This window comes from Corapipo altera, unplaced genomic scaffold (genome assembly GCF_003945725.1).
Source record: "Corapipo altera isolate COAL_440 unplaced genomic scaffold, ASM394572v1 0, whole genome shotgun sequence".
Taxonomy (NCBI): Eukaryota; Metazoa; Chordata; class Aves; order Passeriformes; family Pipridae; genus Corapipo; species Corapipo altera.
In genome coordinates, this window is record NW_020884872.1 from 74,840,381 (window position 1) to 74,862,524 (window position 22,144).

Here is a 22,144-nt window from a genome sequence, read left to right on the forward strand (position 1 = left end):
ATAAGTGAACAATTAAAAAAAAAATCACTTCAGACCAGATTTTCCAATGGACCGAAAATAAGTTTTGCAGCAGGGCCTTCAGTGTTCGGTGGTCAAAAGCATTAAAGAGGGGAGCAGCTTGCTGGTTAATTGCTCAATTAAATAAAATAGTTTACAGTTGGACTTAGTAATCCTGAGGGTATTTTCCTTTCTAAAGGATTCTATGATTTGTGGAACACAAGTTTCATCCAGTTTAATACTTAAGTTATGTGTTCTCACCCACAACTATCTAAATCTTCACAATCTTCTCAGCACTGCCATTGGGACAGCAGGTACAAACTGACCCTAAAATCTGTTCAAAACAGAGCACCAAACAACCTGGAAAGTTTCCTTTACAAATCTGATCACGGTACATCTGGTGATCTCGGTATACCTGCCTTCCATTTCAGGACTATCCATGCCACACCTTCTGCAAAAGCACTTTGTTCTCAGGTTCTAGTTTCATGCAAAGCTTGGGTGAAGCTCAGTAGGTGCAGAGATTAGGAAAGAAATTAAAGACATTACCTACACCTCCTAAAGAAATAATGGAATGCCACATAGTAATATCCAAAAATGAGCGTGTGGAATTTCCATACTTTAAAACAAGTTTGTTTTGTAATTTATACAGCATTTTAGATGATTTTACTGTAAGCATCTCAGCTGTGTAGCTGAGTAACTTCCCTGACTATGACAAAACAATTGTAATAACCAAGTCACAAAGTTCTGCTTTCCAATGTAAGACATAGTAGATGCCAGGTTTCCTAGTGATGCCACGGTCCTTAGAAGCCAGGTGATGCACAGTTAATTTTTAGACAGTTACCAGGCAACAGTTCGGACTAACAGAAGGCCATTTTCTTTCCTGAATCTGAGCTACTGGTTTCATATTTCAAGTATTTTTCCACCAGAGTTCTTAGCTAATGATAAAGGATCATACAGTACATTGATTAGATTAGCTAAGTGATTTTCTTTAGGATGTCTAAGTATTCAATAAATTTGCTGCTTGTAAATATAATATAAAATTGCTCTTTCCATTTTTCTTAGCTTAGAGCTAAGAAATTCTACCTGCAAGAAAGTTGATCAAAAACCTAACAGCCATTCTGTAGTATTGCAAAAAATATAAGCCTGTGATTTTGCTTTTTGTTTAGATTTTCTTTTACCTGTCATTTTTGTTTTGACATGTTTCCCAAACTCTTGTGATCAACCGTTCTAATAATTACCATTGAAATATGAGTGATGGTTTAACGAACAATGGAACAGTCAGCTATGCTACAGTTTTTTCTGTTTCTCCTCCTTGCTTTCACCAACAAATGACTGAGCCTGACATGCTTACAAAAGAGAAAAAATGGCATGTTTGCCTGCAAGAGGAGAAATCTCGAGGATCAAGATATAATTTACTCTATTATTTTTCTATGGTAGCACCAGTTTGACATACTGCCTTTTGCATGTAAATAATCACTCTCTCTTCACATTCCAAGTCATCCAGAGTCTGAGATCAACATGTAGAAAAAAAAAATTAAATAGGAACAAATGCAGGTTTCCTTCCATTTTAGCATTTCATTATTAAAAAAATGGTATTTCATGTAATCTAATCACTCTTGTACTTTTTGGATATAATCATCATCACAATATCTCTCTCACAGCATTGTCAACAACTGCAGCTCCTCAGCTGATGAGGTTTCTACATCCAGCAGCGTGATTTCACCTCTAAGAAGAACTGCATTAAACTGTTGCCACAAAAAATATGAACCCAGTGTTTCAGATGCAAGATGTGAAAATCCATATAATTTTCCCCTCTTGAGGAAAATGGAAGATAGGAACAAGAAAAGACTCTTTTTTCTCTACTTCACATACTGTATATTATCATTCTGTGATGTGTCATTGTCAGCAGGCCATGAGGAACATCAGGAGTTTATTTTGACTATTATTTTTGACTGTTACAGTACTAGCTTCTACATATAGCTACGCTGTTCAATTGCAAACCCATTGTGTTCAGCACACCAGGAACATGAAAAATCAGGTTGTAAACTTCGGGGATCAAGTCATTGCAAAGGAGTTTGAGAGTTTGCACTTACCTCCCAGAGGTTCTTTTGAACATTTCGGGCATTAGTGTCATTGTAAAGCATAACCTGACACACAATGCGTGGGTTGCTTGAAAAGCTTAAGTGATACAATACACAGGAATTGGATGCTTTGCTAGGCATCTTATTCAAAGCTAAGCTGAGATGATGCCTCTTACTCCAGATTTCTGCAGCATTTGGCGTTTTACATTGATCAACTAAGCCTGACATTTTCCTTACAAAGGGACATGTTAGTAACCTCACAATGTGTGTGACAAAACAATGTATGGAATATGTAGTGGTTGGGGACAGTATTTTAACACTTGGAAGTCAACATCCGTGGAGCTGACAGTGAGTCCTTAAAGATTCAGCCCTGGCTTCATAACTGATTTGAGCTGACCTAAATCTGGGCTGTTATTTAAAGGGATAGTTCTACCTTCTTGTCTCAATATCCTTCCCGAACTGAGGGGCCCAGAACTGGACACACTACTCAAGGTGTGGCCTAACTTGTGCTGACACACTACTCCCAGTCCAGGCCTGGATGCCATTGGCCTTCTTGGCCATCTGGGCAAACTGCTGGCTCCTGTTCAGCTTCCTGTCAATCCAAACTCCCAGGTCCCTTTCTGCCTGGTTGCTCTCCAGCCACTCTGTCCCCAGCCTGTAGCACTGCAGGGGGTTGTTGTGACCAAAATAATCCTGTGCTTCCCATCACTCATCACCTTCCTTTCTCTTCCACAGATAAAAGAGGTTTTCTCCTTTGTCACAAATGTTCCTAAAGTTTCCTCCTCTTCACCCCTTCTTACCCAGGCCCCACAGGATATACTGGAGATACTTAGCATTCTCTAGCTCCAGCACATATTGATCAACAGTCAAACTCAGACAGGAAAAATCCAGAGCAATCTCCAAATCCTTCTGTCTCTGTTGACCCGAACATGCTCAAAATGCTTGCCAACATTTTGACTCAAACTCTAAATGGTCAACCAAGAATGGAGGGGGACTTTCAGACCACCCCCATAAATCACAAAGAAAGAGGACAACTTGAAAAAAACTTGTGTGAAAAAAATCACTTTGTCCCATTAAAGCAGATTTCAACTAATTGGAAAAAATACACTGTGGGGTTTTTTAAATGCTTTCACCAAAATATTCCCCTTTGGCTATGTTTATCATTGAAAGACAGCCATTTTATGAAACAAAAAGACATCACTCGGTCTGGTTTGCAGCCAACATGCTGAAGGCTTCAGGAACAGTTTTATCAACATTTAAATCCAATGACAATGCTGAACATTTTACAAAAACAAAGGGAAACCATGTAGGATCCTTTGAGTAGATGAGTGTTCCAACCAGTTCACAAAGCTTTTTATGCCCAAGTGGATATGAACTGGTTAGTAATTTGATTTTGTCTTATACTAGTTATACTACTGTCAGAAGGACAACAACTAAAGAGGTAAAGAAAGAAAATGTTTTCAGTCTTCAATTTTTTTTCTTTTATTTTTATAGAACGCCAATGAATATATTTTATATCCACCAGCATCTATTACTTTTTGGAAGTGGTCAACTCTCTTTTCACTGTGCAGAGATCCAAAGCACTTTTCTTATGATAGAGCCCAAATTCATTTCTCCTAAACTGTGACATTTACCTAAGTTGTCTCCAATCTGAGCCTGAATCATCCTTCTGATAGTTATCTCCTTCCATTAACTACAAACAAAACTTAGGTCAAAAGCAATCCAAACAGACATCTCACTGCAGCACTTCCTTAGGGCGGAGGTACCAATGTGTGTGAGTACTCTCTTTAGGCATTGTGCATTTGTTTTTCTGTGCTTGTGATAGGTAGACTAGATCTTGCAATTTGATGATAAAAAGGAAAAGTCTGGGTTGGGGGAAGTATAAGAAACTGAGGGGTCTGGGAAACTATTTTCCAGTGGACAAATCCATTTAAAAATGTACTTGATGTTTAGTCATCTAAAAAAACCTTGGCAAGCAGTTAGCATCACCGACACACCGGGACAGAGAGCACAGGATGTTATTGTTTTATTCCCACTTGTAGAACTAAACATTCGTGTGACCTTGGACAGATGACTTCCCAATTCCACACCCTGTGCCTCTGTCCACCTTTTAGCTCTTCTGTCAGCTTAGATTATGAACTTTCTGCTACAAGGATTGTGGTGTTATAAATAATCAAATGTAACAAGACAAATCCAGGCCATGACAACGGGGTTTTGCAGAAGAATTGCCTTTTCTCAAGGTTCTTCCCCTGGAGGATGTAGACAGAGAGGGTTGGTTGGGAATGTTCTTTGTAGTAACAGAGCAAGAATTAAAGAGAACTCAAGACTGAAAACTCTTTGTGGCCTGAAGGTGAGTTGGAAACAAGCAAGTTTCAGGTAAAGGTACTGTACAGGATTAGGGGCATGTATTGCAGAGCATCTCATATAGTCCCAATGGAACCCATGCAGCATGATCAGGAAGTGATAAAATTCCACTGATATGCAGAGAAAGGGTCAAGAAGTGACCCTTGTGAAGAGTGGCTGTACTAAGTCTCTAGACTTAGGTAATGCTTTAGAATCTACCATTTGACATATTAAGAAACTACATGTGCATTCTGCATGTGTTGTGTACAGACTGAGGCATCACACCTGGTCAGAGAAACTCCATTTACATTAAGAATCTTTACACCTTTAGCATTACTCATTAAAGGAACACAAATCCAATTTTCAGTCCCCTGAAATCTGCAGTCTTAGTGTCAATGACTGTGGAGACCTCACTCTTCCTCCTAAATGTCAGTCCCCATCCCTTATTATCTACAAGGATGGATGATAAACCAGTTTTCCTTCCTCTCCAAAGCTATGCAAAATCTACACCACTTTTCAGGTGGTCCAGGCTTCAGATATTCAGCAACTGAAATGAGAAATATTTTTTAAACCCTCCAGGCTATCAGGAGCTGCACTGACCCCAGGTTACAATAGGAAAATCTCACAGCTGTGTTGACCAGCTCTGACAAGAGCCTGTAACACTTTGGCTCTCAAATTGGTTTCAGTTCCCCAGGGACACTTCTGTCAGAGCTGAGTGCCACTTGCAAATAGGGACTGTTGCATTGTCCTTGAAAAAGGCACATGAAAATACACCTCCAACTTTTATGAAGCACTGAGGTTTAATTATTGAATAATTTATACATGATATGAAATTAGCCAAGTGTGATGATATATGATCAGTGAGTAATGAACTGCTCACCAATGAAAGACAGGTCTCTCATTCTGGTACACCATAAGACAGGGACACAGGCTTGATGAGTTGATGATATTTCCTCCAGGTCTGTTTTCTGTTGTTATAATACTCTATCATATGTGGAAAACCCATGCATACAAGAAAACTCTATAAGCAGTCATTATAGTTGTCCTTTTAAAACAATTTTTTAAATACCTGAAACAAGTGAATTTGTTTATCACTCAGATTTTAAATTTGGCAGTTACAGTGTCATAATTTTACAGCTTGTCTTCATAAAAATGTTCATTTTATGACCATCCAGAACAGTATCTGCATCAACATTGTACTGAAATGCAGCGATTCAGGTTCTTGTCCTTTAGACTACTTTTCCTGTAAAAATTATCTAGAAATCACCTTGAATACATTGCCTCCATTAATTGCCCAAAATTCAAAGATGAAACTAATACAGAGTATTTGAATTTTAAATTGTCAGTTTAATTTAATAGAAAATCATGCTATTTCTTATTAATATTCTATATGCCTACCTTCTCTAATAAGTAATCTGAAGCACTGCATGGGCAGTTAGGAAGAAAAAGCCTTGGTATGTTGGATCCTTTGAAATAAGCAAATCATTTTGGCATGCTCAAATTCTATATGAAGCACTTAAAAGCTGGTTTGTAAGAAGCTTTCTGAAGTGTTCAATGAAACAGAAAAATTGTCATCAAAATTAGAGTAAAATAGTAGTATTTAGCAATATATTATTTCATCAGCTTCTAGTCTTAATCACAATTTGTTTGTTAGAACAAGCTTGTTGTCCATTTGCTCATCCTCTCTGACCCTAATCTACTAATCAGTTTATTCATGAGTGCAGGACACAGTATGCCTGAAATCACAGGAGATCAGTTCCCCTTGGATTTAAATCCTGTTCATAGCTATGATCAATGTCAAATGCATTAGAGAGAGACAAAAAGATCTTAAAACCCACCAAATATTCATCAAAGGAGAAACCTGGTGGTTCTTATAGAGTGCAGACAAGCATTAAAAGTTCTGACACGGATGAGTATGGCAGTAATGGGTAGTAAACACAGAGCCCATCATTCCAGTTTCAGACCTCTCAGATGTCTCAAGAACCAGTATATCAGAAGAATATCTCCAGCAACCTCTCACAAACCTGATAGTGTCCCTCATTTTTCACTTCATCTCTGCCTTAGTGGATCTATACCAATAACTGTGTTCTCCACATAAAGTTACCAACAGACATTTTGTAAGGGACATTTTACCAGTGCTTCATTTCTGCACAGATAGATAAAGTCCTCTACATTCTACCTATCTAACATAATCCATTAACTCTCAGAAGAAGTAGCACTGAAAAAGAGAGCAGGACTCATGCAAACAATAAAATATTCTGCTTGAATTTCCATTCCAGATCAGAAAATATTAAATTAATACGTGCAAAATAAGGAATGATCAGTCAAACAAAGGTGAGAAAAACCCATCCCATCATAGTGTTAAGCACGATGGTTATTTTTCTGGTTGGAGAGTTAAAAATTACAATAGGCTGAGGGGAGGATTTAAACTCAGCTGTCCAACATCTGAGGATTCTCTTTCACCACCCAAGGTTGACGGATCTCTTCCAGCATCTGAGGAGAAGCCCACGCTTGTGAGACCCAGGTACAAGCAGTGCCCAGTCATCAAGTTCCTCAGGATTCCTACTTGGGTTAAATACTTGATTTTACCTTTAAGCTTTAAATTCTTCTTATTAACTACACTAGATAGCTTGGGAAATCACATCCAGACCAACAGCTTTTACAGCACCCATTCTCGTGCATCTCACCATTCTGCCAGATGAGCAATGCTAAAAAAAGAGGCTGAATACAACAGTACCAGAGATCAAGGACTCGATGGTGCCAGACCTCTGCATCTGATTCAAGACCAGGTCAATGGTGGGAGCAGATGACTTGTTGGTTGGGGAGTCTCAGAGATAAATGAGAAAGCTGTAAGCCCAAACTGACCTTAAGCAGAATACCTGAACTGTTTCTTCACCCACAGAAATGAGTCTCCTTGCACAATACCAGATGTGCTGGCAACTGATTACCACAGAGCAGGTACAAGGTGCAGCAGCCAAGTGAACTGACCACAGACTTCAGTCTCCTGAACTCTGCATGTATCATCTGCCTTCAGTTCACACTAAAATGTGCAGCGTTTTTTACATTTATTGATGATTTACAGACCAATGTCACCATTACTCTGTGCCTTGGAGGGCAACATACCACATGTTTCTACATCTAAGTACAGATACTTTTGCCACTGCTGGCAGCTCTGCAGCAGACATCGAGCTTGTAAGCTCTGTCATTTATGAGTAGTGATAGAAATTGAGGTCACTCTCATTATAGAAAGGAAGCTTTAAAAGAGCACATCACTGTCCCCTGGATGATGACATTTACATGTTTTGCTGTTTCTAGTGAGCAAAAAATATTACATGTACAGGTAATATTGTAGTGCAAATACAATGCTGCTGGAAAAACAAAATCTAGGACAATACAACCTCATCCATGAGGTTAACAACAATACATCATCATACGTGAGTTTCATGCTCAATAAATCCACTGAAAATTAAACTCAGCTGACAATATTTCAACAAGTGTTCTAATTCTCTTATAATCAGGCACATTAACACACATCATAGTCATTTTCAGTGGCTTCAGCTTCTCAGCCTAGCATATTAGAACAATTCAACACATCTGGGACTAAATTAATGTCACAAACAATTTCATACACTTAGAATGATCTTCTCACTTTGCATTACATAGAAGACAGTCCTCAGAGTAAATGGCTAGTATTAAAACAATCACAGGTTCAGCTACTTAGACCACAGGACTGACTTTGAGAAAGCTGGTCCTGGGGGCTGCTGAGGTCCATCTGCTAGAGAAGGGGAGGAGCATCTTTGGCCATATTCTTGCCAAGCTGGTGAGGAGGGCTTTAAACCAAAGTTAGAGGTCCCTTCCAACCAAGCCTTTCTTTGATTCTATGAAACCCCCCCCCACTTGTTTAAGTCCTCTTAGAACTGAAATGAGCTTTTATTAATTGGTGGCACATCCTCTGTGTTTATACAGCACCATTTGTGGGCCTGGTACATGTAAACAAAGTCACTACCCCAAGGAGCTTATAGTTTAAATTCTACAGATAGAAAACCACATCATTATAAACTGTTACAGATTTTAATCTAAAAAGGAGGCAGAGCAAGACAAAACCATGGGGAGTAACTACATTTGTTTTGCAAGGGAATCTGAAACAGGATATGAGGTTATGTAAGGATATAAGCTGCTCTTTTAGTAAGTATATCCGCTATAACACAGAACTGGGTGGAGATGGATAGGGTTTTCACCAGATCAAATGCTGTGGAGATACATAAAGCTAGATCCAATAAAAGACCTGGACACTACAACTTTTGGGCTTTTCCCCCTAATGCATTACTTGGGCTACATCCAACTTGTGGCTAAAGCAGGCAATGGTCCCAAAGGCACACCCAAACTCACACACCTAGTTGCTGCTCAACCCTGGACACACATTAAGAATCAAGTCGATGTGTTATGTTTCCCAAGTACCCAGAGGTGGCTGCTCCTACTTTCTTCCCACAGCCACGAGACACTGTCAGTGGTTCAGAGAGATCATCAGGAAAAGCAAAGCCTGGAAGATGTTTCCCAGACATTTTTGCTTTTGTTGTTCATTTCACAGCTCCCTTTCCACTTATCACTACACCCCCACTGCACAAAGGCTTTGACTCTAATAGTAACTTCTTCCTTTCCTCCAACATGCAAGTGCTTCAGCTGTTTGAATCTGACCTGCATTACTCAGGAGTTAGGAAGCAATTTCTGTATCCACCCATGAGGTTAGCTGATAGAGCAAACATCACAAGAGTACTTAATGGCTTTCCTCAGACTACTGAATTTCATACCCATAAATCTATATATACTAACAAATCTACTTTTATAGGACAGGTGGCCATTTTCTTCCAATATGATGTTGGGTAATACCTTTTTCTCTCTGTACAACAAACATACCAAGGAAGAATGAAGACTCCTTGGGCTCAAACGACTGCAGTAACAACTTTGCATTAAAACTTCAAGCTGTATTCGTAGATATCCTGCTGCTTTGGGAGATTTCCAAGAGCATAAAGAGAGTGCCATTAGAGGACTTTAGAGCACTACTATCCTGTTCTTACCCAGTAATCCGTAAAGTTTGGTCTTCAATCTGTAGAAAATCAGGCATTGGAATGGGCTGCCCAGAGAGGTGGTGGATTCACCATCCCTGGAGATTTTTAAACGCAGATTGGACGTGGCACTGAGTGCCATGATCTAGTAAATGGACTGGATTTGGACCAAGGGTTGGACTCGATGACCTCGGAGGTCTTTTCCAACCCAATCGATTCTATGATTCTATGATTCTATGAAAAGTTGTTTGCACCTCCCACAATATTTTTAGCTTATCGCCAACCTTAATTATAGTTGAAATGAGTTAATTCAGTGATATTCTCTTTCCCCAAATTGTCTTCTTTACACATTGTTTAATCTTTTTGTTCATCTATTGAAGTGAAGTTTGAGACAATCTGTACCATAATGCCACTGGCAGCTTTTGTCAAGTGTATTGAAAGTCCTCTATCAGTTGAACGTGTCATGAAGTAGTGAAGGTGTGCTGTGAGAAAGCAAAGAGAAACCCTCACCTCTGGAAAATGCTAGCCTTGTAATAAAAATACCAAAATTGTTTTCTTTTAATTGTAAGTTTCTGTGCAATTCTCTGCAAAATATGTATTGTCCTTAACACAAAAATATATTTCATGGTGAAAAATGTATTTTGCGGATCAACATACTGAAAGCTAAAGGAAAGTGATATAATCATCTCGTTCAATCTCCTGTAGAAATCCGAGAAATGTCATTAACCAAAAATCTTTGCATCAACCTTATAACTTCTTTAAAAGCAATGACATTTTAGAATAACATGTATTTAAACAGTTTGAATGATGAGAATCTACTACATCTCAGTTAATTATCTCTACTGTCCATATTATACAGCATCAGCTTCTGCACTGTCACATCAGGATATTTTATTCAATTCTGACCAATTACTCCCCATGAAAAATGTATTTCCCATGAAGGATTGTGCACAAATCACCTTTCAGCTGTTTCTTGGGTAAGCAGAACAGATTGAGTTTTTTAGATTCTCATTAGAAGGTATGTTTTCTGCAGTATCCTGTGCCTGTTTTTTGAATTATTTATCAACTAAAAGAAAAATGCCAACTTGCTTCAGTACTTTGCCTTGTTTCTATCTGGATAGCTTAGGAAATACTCATTGATAAGCATGAATGCTTTTATCTTTCTCTTAGGAAAACCAAAATGAAGATTACTTCTGAGATTAGGCTGAAAGAGAATTGTTTTGATGCCACTTGCTTGTACTCTAATCCAGAAGTTTCAATGACTTCTGATTCTCTTTTTGAGGACACAAATGAAAGCAATTAGAAAAGAACAAATAAGCCCAAACTTCTCTGAAAAGCTCATTACCTTGAAAGTTGAATGTTGGGGTTCAAGAGGAGTCATCAGATCAAAATCTGTGTGAGAGAATTTATATAGGGATGATACACATACACACACATATACATATTTATGTATATGTACGTATATATTTATTTAAACACAAAAAACTGTGGACCATACAAAGGCCTCTGCCTTTGTATGCAGCTCACCAAGGAACTTTCAGATGCAGCCATCTGAGCAGAGGAATATTTGGAGACTCAACAGAAGATTCTTTTTGCTAAAGAGGCATTGGAATAAGGGGGAAACAGTAAAGGAGGGAAGCATTTTGCGAGGCAAAATTCCATAGTGACCACAAACATCTTGTTTATTTCAGCTGACACCTTATAAGTAGGTATACAGTTGCATATGTAACGCTTTCTCATTTTTTTCCGGCAGGACACAGTTTTGTTCACACTCCCAGTGCTGTGAATTTATAACTGAGGCATCGTTTGGGTTATTATATGTAATAGGAACTGTATTTTCACAGATGGCTTACCTTCCTTGCCAGATGTCTGTTTTTAACAGTGTCCTAATAACAACTGCATATGCTACCTTCATTCTGTATATTAAAAATTATTGCCTCGAGGGGACAAATCTTTTATTTTTAGGCTACTTTTGTAATCACTGAAACAACTTATAAAAACATGAACTGGATTCACCAGCACTTGCAAGCTGGAAATCAGCCATGACTCCTCCTAAAAAATGAATGCTTCATTACCACTGGACCTGCCAGGCAGGAGACATGAATTACTAGATTAAAATCCTGTTTGTGGCAGACTGTAGATAATTTTATAGCTTTATGCCTCCAGATCCCCTTTTAGTCTTAGAAATCTATGATTCACCTTCTGAACAACTTTCACACAAACATCACAATTATCAAACAATAATTTATTGCTTCAAAATATTACAGTCTGGAAAACCAAAGGAAACAGACAATGCCTGGGAGTTGAAGAAAGAGCATGTAAACAGCACAGATGGGCTTCAGAGATATTGTTGAGCAGCATTGCCAAATCCAAACATTTCAAAACTATGAGTCAGGCACCAAAAAAGTCTTGAAATTTACTTACAATTCATAAGATGTGAAAAATAACTTTTTTCATTAATGCCTGCATTACTGTTCTGGCATATTCCCTCCTCAGCTGCCTGTCAGTTGTCTTTCCCCAACAGTTTCTGCATCCATTGGCTAATTTCAACTATGTTTGACAGAAGAGTGGAGAGCTAAATGTTGTTTACTCCTTACAAAATCGGTGTGGGACTGGGCTGAGGGGTCAAGGAGAGGAAGGCAGGGAAAACTGGGACTTTGTTTGCACTGGTCAATTCACCCTAGCCCATGCAGCTCCATACTTACCATGTAAAAGCCAATCAGGTTAGTAGTGGGAGCTGTAGACATTGTGTGGAGCTGGTCATACAGAGGACCAAGGGGATATTTGGGGAAACATGAAGGATTGCATTTGGAGGGTAGAGGAAGAAGGTAAGTTAGTGCTGCTTTACACAACAGGGTGTGAAGAAAGTTGTGGGCACTGTGGCAGTGGGGTGTGACAGAGCCCAAGATCCAGGTGAAGCTCCACAGCCACAGAAAGCTATCTGTATTTTAATCCCAGATATCCATGACTGGGATCTAAACACGAGATACACTAAATAGGACACATAAGCCTTTCCTCACAAAACTGTACTGAAGTTTAGTGCCCCTGCACGCCTTCCTATACTGCTGGATGCCTACTCCATGGTTGCTGTTCCCTTGTGATTCACTAGCTCATTTGCTATATGTCTGTGCAGGTGTACCATAACTTTCTTCAGAGTAAAGTAAGTTAGTGAAGGTAAAGTGGTCTCAAAAAGTGGTGGCAGAGGGCAGGAGACAGGAAGGCTAATGGAAACTTCCTCAAGCTGAGAACTTACTCAGGCCAAGGTACTGTGAAGTAAATCCCAGAGATATTCCTTACCAAATCATCCATTCTAACTCAGCAAAATCTTTGTGTTTCCAAAAGTTGTTTTTTTCCCGTGCCTTACATGATGGGAGGCAAGTGTTTTCTCTTTATTTTCCTACTGACATCTCATGCCATTGCAAGCTCACCCGACTCCATCAGTCTGAAGGAACCTGAATTCCCCCTCCTGGCCCCTCACTGCAACAACTGGTGCACGTCAGCAGAGAAGAAACATGGCTCTCTGGTGGTGAAGTCCCCAGCTTATGAACACATAAAGATTCGTCAGCCTGGTGCCTTTCAGAAGCATAGCTTTCTCACATGGATGACAGCATCCTGTTGCTCACTTTATTTTGACATACTTTGAGTTTCTGTTTTCCAGAACATTAGAAGAAATTTTCTGAAAGGTCTAATTGCAGCACAGCAATCTCAAGAGCTTCACTGTAAGCTGTAAAAAGTTTCCTTTACAAAAGACATTACCTCCAGATCTGATACCAAGAGTTGTGTAGTACTGTTATATTTTCTCACTTGCAAGTATACAGGCCTAAGGAATCTGCCCTTATAGCTGCAGTATGGCTACAGTGCTATGCAAACCATTCTGCTAACACCTCTACTAGGATCATCCTCATTCCTTTACTCAGGGGGAACTGGCTTCAGAGGAGCTCTGTCAGATATAGGTAATGGCTCATAGTCAGCTCACTTCCAGCAGTACATAAATCTAAAATAACACAAATGGCAAACAGAGGTATTCTGACCTTGCTTCACTGTAGACAAGTAAAAAATCATGGTCGTGTCAGGATTTAATATGTTTCTTGCTTTCTGTTCAAATGCAATCATTGTTTACAGATTTTTGCAGTGACCCTATATGATCATCTGGACAGTTGTCCTCCTTCATACATCTCATTTGCCAGATTGAGCAAGCTCTAACATATGCGCTGGAAGGGAAGGCTCCCCTATGCTATTGCTGAGGCTTGTCAAAAGGATGATTTAATAGAAACAGTATTTCTATGATGAAAACAAATATACTTTCAACAGTTTAGCTGGAGTTCATAAACAAGCACAGGCTCACTGACTGATTTTTCTAGCTGAGCGGTAAAGTAAAAGGATTCAAGTCCACAATCTGATTCAAAGGAAGAAAATGTGGACCAGGTGGCTGGCCATTAGTAGACATTCAGTTGACCTTGTCTGTCTCACAGGTTTTACATATATCTGTATATTAATACCCATATTATCACCATATCCTCTCATATATTTATTCCCCCTTCTTTAGTAACCGATATTTTTTTCCTTACAGTGGTGTTCTTGATATGAAAGAATGATGATTTCTCAGCATTTTCAGCCTGTGGTCTTGGGCTGGTAGCTTAATCAGGATGCTGTTCCAGAGCCAGTGGACGACATTGGGAAGTGTACTGGTATTTCTCAGGCTATTTGAAGTCCAGCACTTTCTCAAAAGCTTCTATCTTGCTGCAGAGTGGTTGGACTTGGGGTAAATGTGTGACAATGCTAGACCAAGATGACAGCAAAGTCCTACAGAACCTTTGCAGAAATCAAACCAACTGATCATTTACAGTGAGGAATTTCCTAATGTTAGAGATAGGCTGGAAGGAAGAGACAAGCCTGGCCAACAAAACCCGTCCCATGGAAAGACTAACCAGACAGGCTGTCTAGTGGAAAGTCAGATTAAGAGACGACAGCAGGACACAACCAAAGCTAAAGAAAAGTGAGCAAAAGCATATCACATCTAGGTAACCCCCAGGTGATCCTTCACTGTCCCCCACAGGAGCTGGATATGGACTGTGAGTCAAAAGACAAGAGAAATCCATGTGACCTAAAAATGCTAAGTGCAGAAATCAAGAGTCTGTTGACACTGGCAAGGGATGCACAGACAGCAGAGAGCGAGATCTGGTATCCTGTTGGGCACAGTCCAGGCCTCACTGAGTTCAAGGAGGTTGTGTCATGAATTTCATTAGAAATGGGTTTACTCCCAAGAATTGTCTTTTCCTATATTCTTATTACCTTAGTCAGCACTCTGCTTAAAGCCATACTAGGCTTTTTTCTGTACAGAGAAAAAAAAGTGTTACGTGTGATGAAATGGTAAAATAAACATTAGTCGTCTTGGCTCTCCTCCATAACATGTATTCCACTTCAAATTAAAAATTAAATTGAGCCTTTCGGTGTGACTGTTCAAGCATCTTGCCCAGCCATCCGTCTCCCAGCTGTGCAGTGTGCCACTTGGATCTTGCTGCCAAGTGTAAGCACTTGAACAATCCAAGGCAGGTGATTATAGCATAAAGACTCTTTTAATTTGTATTATGCTATCAGTATTTTTTTATGTATATGATGCTTAATTTCATTTCAGGACTGTGTATTTGCAGATTCCCCAGGTCTCTGTTTATTAGATAAGTTACGTGTCACTTATTACATAAATACTTTGGAAGCTGAGATCCTCACGTGTGAGTGACAGAGCCAGGAATAAAATGTAAAGGTACTCCTTTAGAATCATAAATTCATCCTCCAGCTCTTGTTGCTTTTACTATATTATAGAGATAATATTTTCTCCTTATAACCTTCTGTACTTGCCCCTTATTTACAGTACTTATAATGCCCCAGGATACTGTATGAAACGTTTTGACCTGTAGTTTGTCATTGACTGTGTAGTAAGAAAAGCAAAACTATAAAAGCAAAGCAATCCATCTGCTTTATGTGAGTTCTTTCAGAAGATTTTAGGTAAAAACTTTGATTGATTGAGGGGGTCTGAAAAACAGAGGACAAAGAATGTGCAATTAAAAAAAATAAAACCTACATGATTTTATTCTGCTCTAAATTGTGAAATCTTTTCCTGTTTGTATATGTGTTTTTTGCAGTGACTGCTTTAAAGCCTTTGTCTTCTTTAGAAAAGTAAAATAATGAACAGATTATATTGCTCCATTTCAAGGAAGAAAACAACAAGGAAAAGCCAACTGGAACACCAGATTATATAAATAAAAGCAATTTTTACTGACAGTGTTCTGATCCAAATGTTTATTTATTTCCTAACTCATACAAAATTGATGCTTGTAGAGGTATTGGGTTAAAAGGGTTGGAAAATTAATCCTTCTAGTTATCCACAGAGAACATATAGTACTGATGAAGCAGTGAAAACCTCTTTGATTTGAATAAGAAATACATGACATATAATTTACAGAAATAAGACCTAATGTCATATTGAAAATGATGGTTTAGAGCAACAGTATCAGCAAGGACATTAATATTTGTCTCTGCTGCAGCTGGAATGGGTCACCCTTCACCCAGGTCAATTCAGTGGACGGGGAGTCTTCGCTTCCACAACTTCAAACAAGAAAGCTAACTATTACCATTGTCAGGCATTTCATCTGTTTGCTTGTCAGTCACTTCTCTCCTCAAGCTCATAAACCATCCAGTTCTTGCAAGGTCATAACACATTTTCTACACTATTGAGTTTGGCTGGATTCAGACCAGAGACATACATGTAAAAGACTAAAAACAGAAGGAGGCTCTGTTCTACTAGAAATTTATTTAGCGATCAGATGGAAAACTTGGAAAAAATGTTCAGTACCAGAAAGAGATGAGAAAGTCAGTCCTGGATAAAAGTAGTTCTAACTTTTAACATAAATGAAAGTGATATTAAAGGTTTGTATATGAGTCATGCCAATTTCTATATAGACGAGAAATACAATGAAATGCTATCTAAGTCATTATAAATTTTGCTATTTACACAAAAGAGGAAAAAGAATGTTCACATAATTTTTCATGTTTCCCTTCATATCTTGCATACTTATTAAAATGTACGGTTTCAAGTACACATAGAAAAAATACGAACGTGCAGAGAGAATAACAACTAGAAAGAAAAAAGCAACCAAGTCCTATAACTGGATTTAAAATAATTCAGTCCTATCTAAAGAGTCAAATCATATTCTTTTTCCTACCTACATAAAAATTGCACTCATATTCATAACAACAGAAGAAGAAAAGCACAGTTGCTTCATAACACTGGACACAGCTTTCCAGAAACAAGATAGCAATTACTCAGAAATGCTATGGAAAACATTAATCACAGAGTAACTTGCTATTTACATCAAAGATATAGCCTCTAAAATTAATTTTAAATAAAAGAAAAAAAATTTGTCATAGGACAGTTTCATTTATAATGTGGAGTCTCTGTTCTTTGTTTTTTGTCCAGCATTTCTTTTGAGATATATAACTATAAATTTATAGATATACATCTGAGCAAGATGTATCAAAAGTTAAAACATGTCTGGATGGAGAGCTCGCAAATTTCATCTGAAACTACATTTGCAGTAGACAAACCCTCACAGAAAAAAATGTCAGAATGATACATTTTAATGAAATGACATTCCCTGTCCATGATCCGCATAGGATCCACGTAGAACCTAAATTCCTCAGTCCACAGAAGCAGAGTTAACAGTAGCAGTGCGGGTTCCCCAGTGCCACCAGACTGAAGCACCCTAGCCCTCATGGGGTGCAGTGGTTTCCATCCCCGTGGAGGTTGCTACGACAGGTGCAGAGCAGGGTCAGTGCCAGTGGTGTGGAGAGCTGTCACTCTCCGTGTGGACTACAGATGGGATCCCAGTTCCTTGGCAGTCAGTGCAAGCCACTCCTGCTGATGCCAGCAGGAGCTGTACAAATCCCCAGGGCAGCAGCAGGCTCTGAGGACAGGAATGCAGGACAAGGCATTGCTGATTCTCCAATTCAGACCCAGCATGGCCACCACATTGCCCATCAGTTCTGTTCTCACTAGGCTCTACAAAACAAGTCACTGCTGTCGTGCTTCTTCCACCAAATGACAGCTGGACCAGACAGGAACTGTTGAGCACCACAGCACTTCTTATTCTTACACATGCAGGATGCTAGTGGGCAACCAGTTCCAATTCAGAACCAGGAAAATCCAGCTGGAGGATGTGCTCCTTAACAGAGGGAGGAAAGACTGTCTGTGCTTCCAGCCGTCAGCACTCAGCTGCCCAGTCATCACTGTCACTTGTCGAAACCAGTGCAAATTCACAGGAAAAAGAATGTCCGCATCGAGAGGGTATAAATCCTTCCTCATGTTTGAGAATGGTACAAGCATTTACCCAGCATCTCTATCAAATATCGTAGAAAAGGTTACACAAAAATATTTAAATATATGGATACAGATACATAGATATTACACTTGCATAAAATATGTGTTTTCAAAACCCTTTGGGCAGTTTCACAGTTAGCTGAAAATGTATGCTTTAGAAATATGAACAATTTTCTACTCTTTTCTAGTTAAAGTAGGGGGGGAGGGGAAAGAAGCATCAGCCTTATTAATACTGAATGCTAAGTGCAGGAGTTTAGCTGTAGCTGTAGGGTTTTGAAGCAATTGATTTGACAGAACCTCCAAGCATAAACTCTGTTTTAAAAATCCACAACTATTCCCAAGGTTGCTTATTGTTTCATGAAAATGAAAACCTATGTGTCCTGCTTGTATCAGCTAGATCTCCTGAGACCATTCAATTAAACCTCATAAGCCTGCAATACCTCAAGATAGGACTGTGTATTGGGAGTACACATGAACCTTATTGCAGTAATTCTGTGATAATAGGAATTTATAACTTTTCATATCTTGTCTAATTTAACTTCAGAAATAAAAAACCTTAAATGACACCACAAGAAGCTCACAGTTCTGCAAAAATTAAAGTCAGTATGAAATTTTACTAATAGAGCATATAATTTACACAGATTTACATAAATACAGAGATATTAAAATATTAAATCAAAGCTAATTAACAGGATAGAGTTTTACATGATAACGTTTTAACTTCAGTCACACTTTTGCAACTACTTTTAGTGTCATGAGATTATATAAACAATACATATACCTGTATATCCATAATATATATATAAAGATATATATATCTATCTCTCCATCCTTCTTTTTTTCTTCAAAAATAGGGCAATTTTATAAATGCAATGAGATGTGACAAGCAGTACACTTCTGGGAAATTATTGCATGCCTTGAGTGCATAAGGCAGAGAGAAGAATATCTGAGTTCAGACACTAAAGAAGTGGAATCATCAACCAGAAATGCACTGGAGTGATTTGGAACATCTTATTGCTTTTATAAAATTCGAAATTATACACTGTTGGTTTGTGGGGATTTTTTTTAAAGGCACAAAATAAAGGGGAAAGTAATATCTCTCTATTTAGTGGAGATCAACGGTCAAGGAGTTCCATTACTGTTCACTGAACACTCTTCATTGTCTTAAATCTATTCCCTGTGGTGCAATATTGTGCTGCAGTTGCATAAGGAGGTTAAACACAAAAGTTCATGCATCCTTTATTAGGGGAAACAAAACAAAGCCAATTTCCTTGCCCAGCAACAGTGAAGTAGCCATTAGCATCTGATCCCACCAACTGGCAGCAAGAGTCAGCCATGACTCCCATCACACAGCACCAGCAAACACCACTTGGTCACAGATACGGTATGCTCACCACACTAACCTCAGAGGGTGGAGCAGCACCTTAAGCTGGATGATACAGTACTTGTCTAAAGCACTGGAGGCATGGATCCAAACTCAACAGCAATTTTCCATCAGACCAGGAAAGATCGGAAAGGGATAAAATTCGGTAACACAAACACTGCCCCAAAAACTCTGCATGTTGGGGCTATTAGAGGATTATGGAGCACTTCTACCATTCACTTTCCCTGTTTTAAATTAGTTAATGGCATTCACTCTCAGATTAGGGCCCCAGACCTCCTGGTCCATGTGTCTGGGCTTTTCCTAGTCAGCCACCCCGGGAGGCAGAGCACAGCACAGAAGAAATACAAAGGATACAGAATATTCTGTGGACTATTACTATTTCCTCAAATCCCTTTTAGTGCTGGGACAGAAGGAAAAAAAAAAAGATTCAATTCCTCAGGATCACTTTTTCTTTGCCGTAATTTTAGATGTTAGTATGCACAGTAGAGGGCTGCCTCTGCTACGATACCACACTCAATGTTTCAAAGTTTGGATATGGCACTCTGTTAAGGCACCTTCAAGTAATGGTCACTGATTTAATCACTAAAGCCGCATTTTCTGTAATTGACACTGCTTCCTCCAACACACACAGTACCAGCAGCCACTCACACCCACCATCCACAGACAAAAAAAACTCTCAATGCCTGCTAGGGATAAACTACACCAGCCACTTCCAAAATAAATATTTACCAGGGTTTAGGAGTGGACATTTTTGCACAACTGCATGGTTTGTTCCCTAAGAGGGAAAACAGGAGAAAATTAAGTGTTGTCTGTCCTTAATTGTCTACAAGATTAGGGTTAAAAATACACATCAGCCTAAAAAAGAAGAAGCGAGATGGGTACTGCTGCAGGATTCCTTACTGGGAGGCAAGGCTGTAAACGCAGGCATTCAGTGCAGGGTGCCTGGTGCAGAACTGGATTGTTTCAGGACCAAGAGGAGGTACAAAGACAACCTCCTCTGGGAGAGGACAGGCAAGTTACTGCACATTACCTCTCCCTTCCACGCAGAATGAGAGTGGGTTTGGGTTTCAGATTTCATGGCATTCGGGTTTCATGGGATGCAGACAGGAATGGGGAAGGGGAGGCATTTGAAGATGAATGGAGCTGAAGGGAGCAGAAAGCTCAAGCATCACTCTACGCGGACAGCTGACTCCATCCCATCCCCCAGATAGTGGGTCAATCAGTGTTGCAGCTGGGGGCACAAGGATGTGGGGCCAGAGAGTGTTTGCAGTTAAGCCCAACTAGGGGTAGCCATTTCAACACAAAATAATATCCAGTCCTGCAAAGGAGAGGGGTGGGACAGGGGCATAGATCCCAGCACAAAAGGAGAGACCACAGTGTACTTCCAGTCTGCTCCGAGGGGACAGGAGGGTCCTAAGGCACCCATTAGACCTGCCTCTCCCCCCACACCACTCACCCACACCCCAACCAACACCATGCAACGGTGACACAGGGTGCAGCGGGAATCCCAAGAGCAGGAACATCCCGGTCCTTGGGGTAATAATGTCCAGGGAAAAGGGACACCCTACCCCTGACCCTCTCCTGCAGGTGGATGACTTGATATTTAGTAGTTGTGTGCAGCTCCTTCTCCAGTTAAAAGATGCATCCTTTCCTCACATAGTCAATGAGAAACTCAATGTGATCTGTCATGCACTTGGATCGTGGGCTTGTTCGTTCATTTGAATTAGCAATATTTTCCTCTTCTTCAGGGACTAGAATAATCACTCAGGTATTTACAAACACCAATCAGAGCCTTTGCGAGGTCTCCCCCAAACCATCATGATAAAATCTCCGTCTGCAGGAGCCCTGCACCAGCTGTGTCCAAACAAACCTGTGCTTGCTGAGAGCCGGGGGCTGCTGAGGGAGAGGAGCGCTGGATCTCCAAGTCCTGGGGGGGTCTTCCCAGTCGGCTGTCTCTTCCTTGGGCTGCCTCTCCCTGCACCACTGTCCCAGGGTGCTGGCTGCTGCTATTGCTGCTGCGGGCACAGTGGTCCCGTTCATACTCCTCCTGAGCCTTTTGCATTTTCCGTTTCTTCATCTTCCTCTTGTGGATGTGGAAGGTGGTGAGGGAGAGGAGGATCAGGCAGAAGATGAGGGTGACTAGGACAATTAAAACCAGGGTGGATGAGAAGGACTGGAAGAGCTGACCCACTTGGGTGATGCAGGTGGTGCTGGTATTTAAGGTGGTGGATGTCCTGTTCAGAAGACAAGGCGGCAGGGACAGCCTCAACTCCTTGGAGAGCTTGGCACTCATTGAGGAGGCTACGGAAGATGAGGATCTTCCTCCCCTCTCTGAAGACGCCTAAATTTCAGTCACTGCCGTGTCGGGCTGCTGGCGGGCGCTCGCTGTAAATGCCCGGGATGCTGCCGGCTCAGCCTCCCGCTCGCTCTGAAGTACCCGAGCAGCCTGCAACGAGAGCCGGACACATCAGCGCCCCGTGGCACCCACCCTGCGCAGCTCTCCCCTCCCCAAACCCGGCTGCGGCAGCCTCCGCCCTGCGCCCCGCCACGGCCCCGCTCCGGGCGGACCCGGCTCCCCGCCAGGTCGCGGGGCAGGGGGACGGCACGGGACGGCACGGGGACGGGGCACCGCGCCGCCGCTCCGACTTCGCGAATCCTCGGCATCCCGGGCAGACCCGCCCGACCGCTCCCCCAACTAGTTGCCCGCGGTAAGGGAGCGAGGGAGCGGCGGCCAGAGCCCCGCGCCGCGGCGGGGACAGGCTGCCGGAGCCGAGCGGGTCCTGTCCCGCGGTGCCGGTGCCCACCCCGGAGCCCCCCCTTACCTGCGCGGCGAGGGAGCGCGCGGGCGCAGGGGGCTGCGGCAGCGCGGAGTGAGCGCAGGAGCGGAGCCGCCGCCGCCGCC

General features: G+C 40.8%; 1 protein-coding gene across 1 annotated transcript; it reads right to left on the reverse strand.

The window, feature by feature from the left end:
- Positions 1-15,757: 15,757 nt before the first annotated feature.
- Positions 15,758-22,115, reverse strand: CUNH11orf87 (chromosome unknown C11orf87 homolog). Its single transcript, XM_027635455.1, has 2 exons — positions 22,065-22,115; positions 15,758-21,688 (listed from the first exon to the last, which is right to left on the reverse strand). The coding sequence occupies exon 2, from the start codon at positions 21,533-21,535 to the stop codon at positions 21,059-21,061; it is 477 nt and encodes a 158-aa protein (XP_027491256.1). The 5' UTR covers positions 21,536-21,688; positions 22,065-22,115; the 3' UTR covers positions 15,758-21,058.
- Positions 22,116-22,144: the final 29 nt, after the last annotated feature.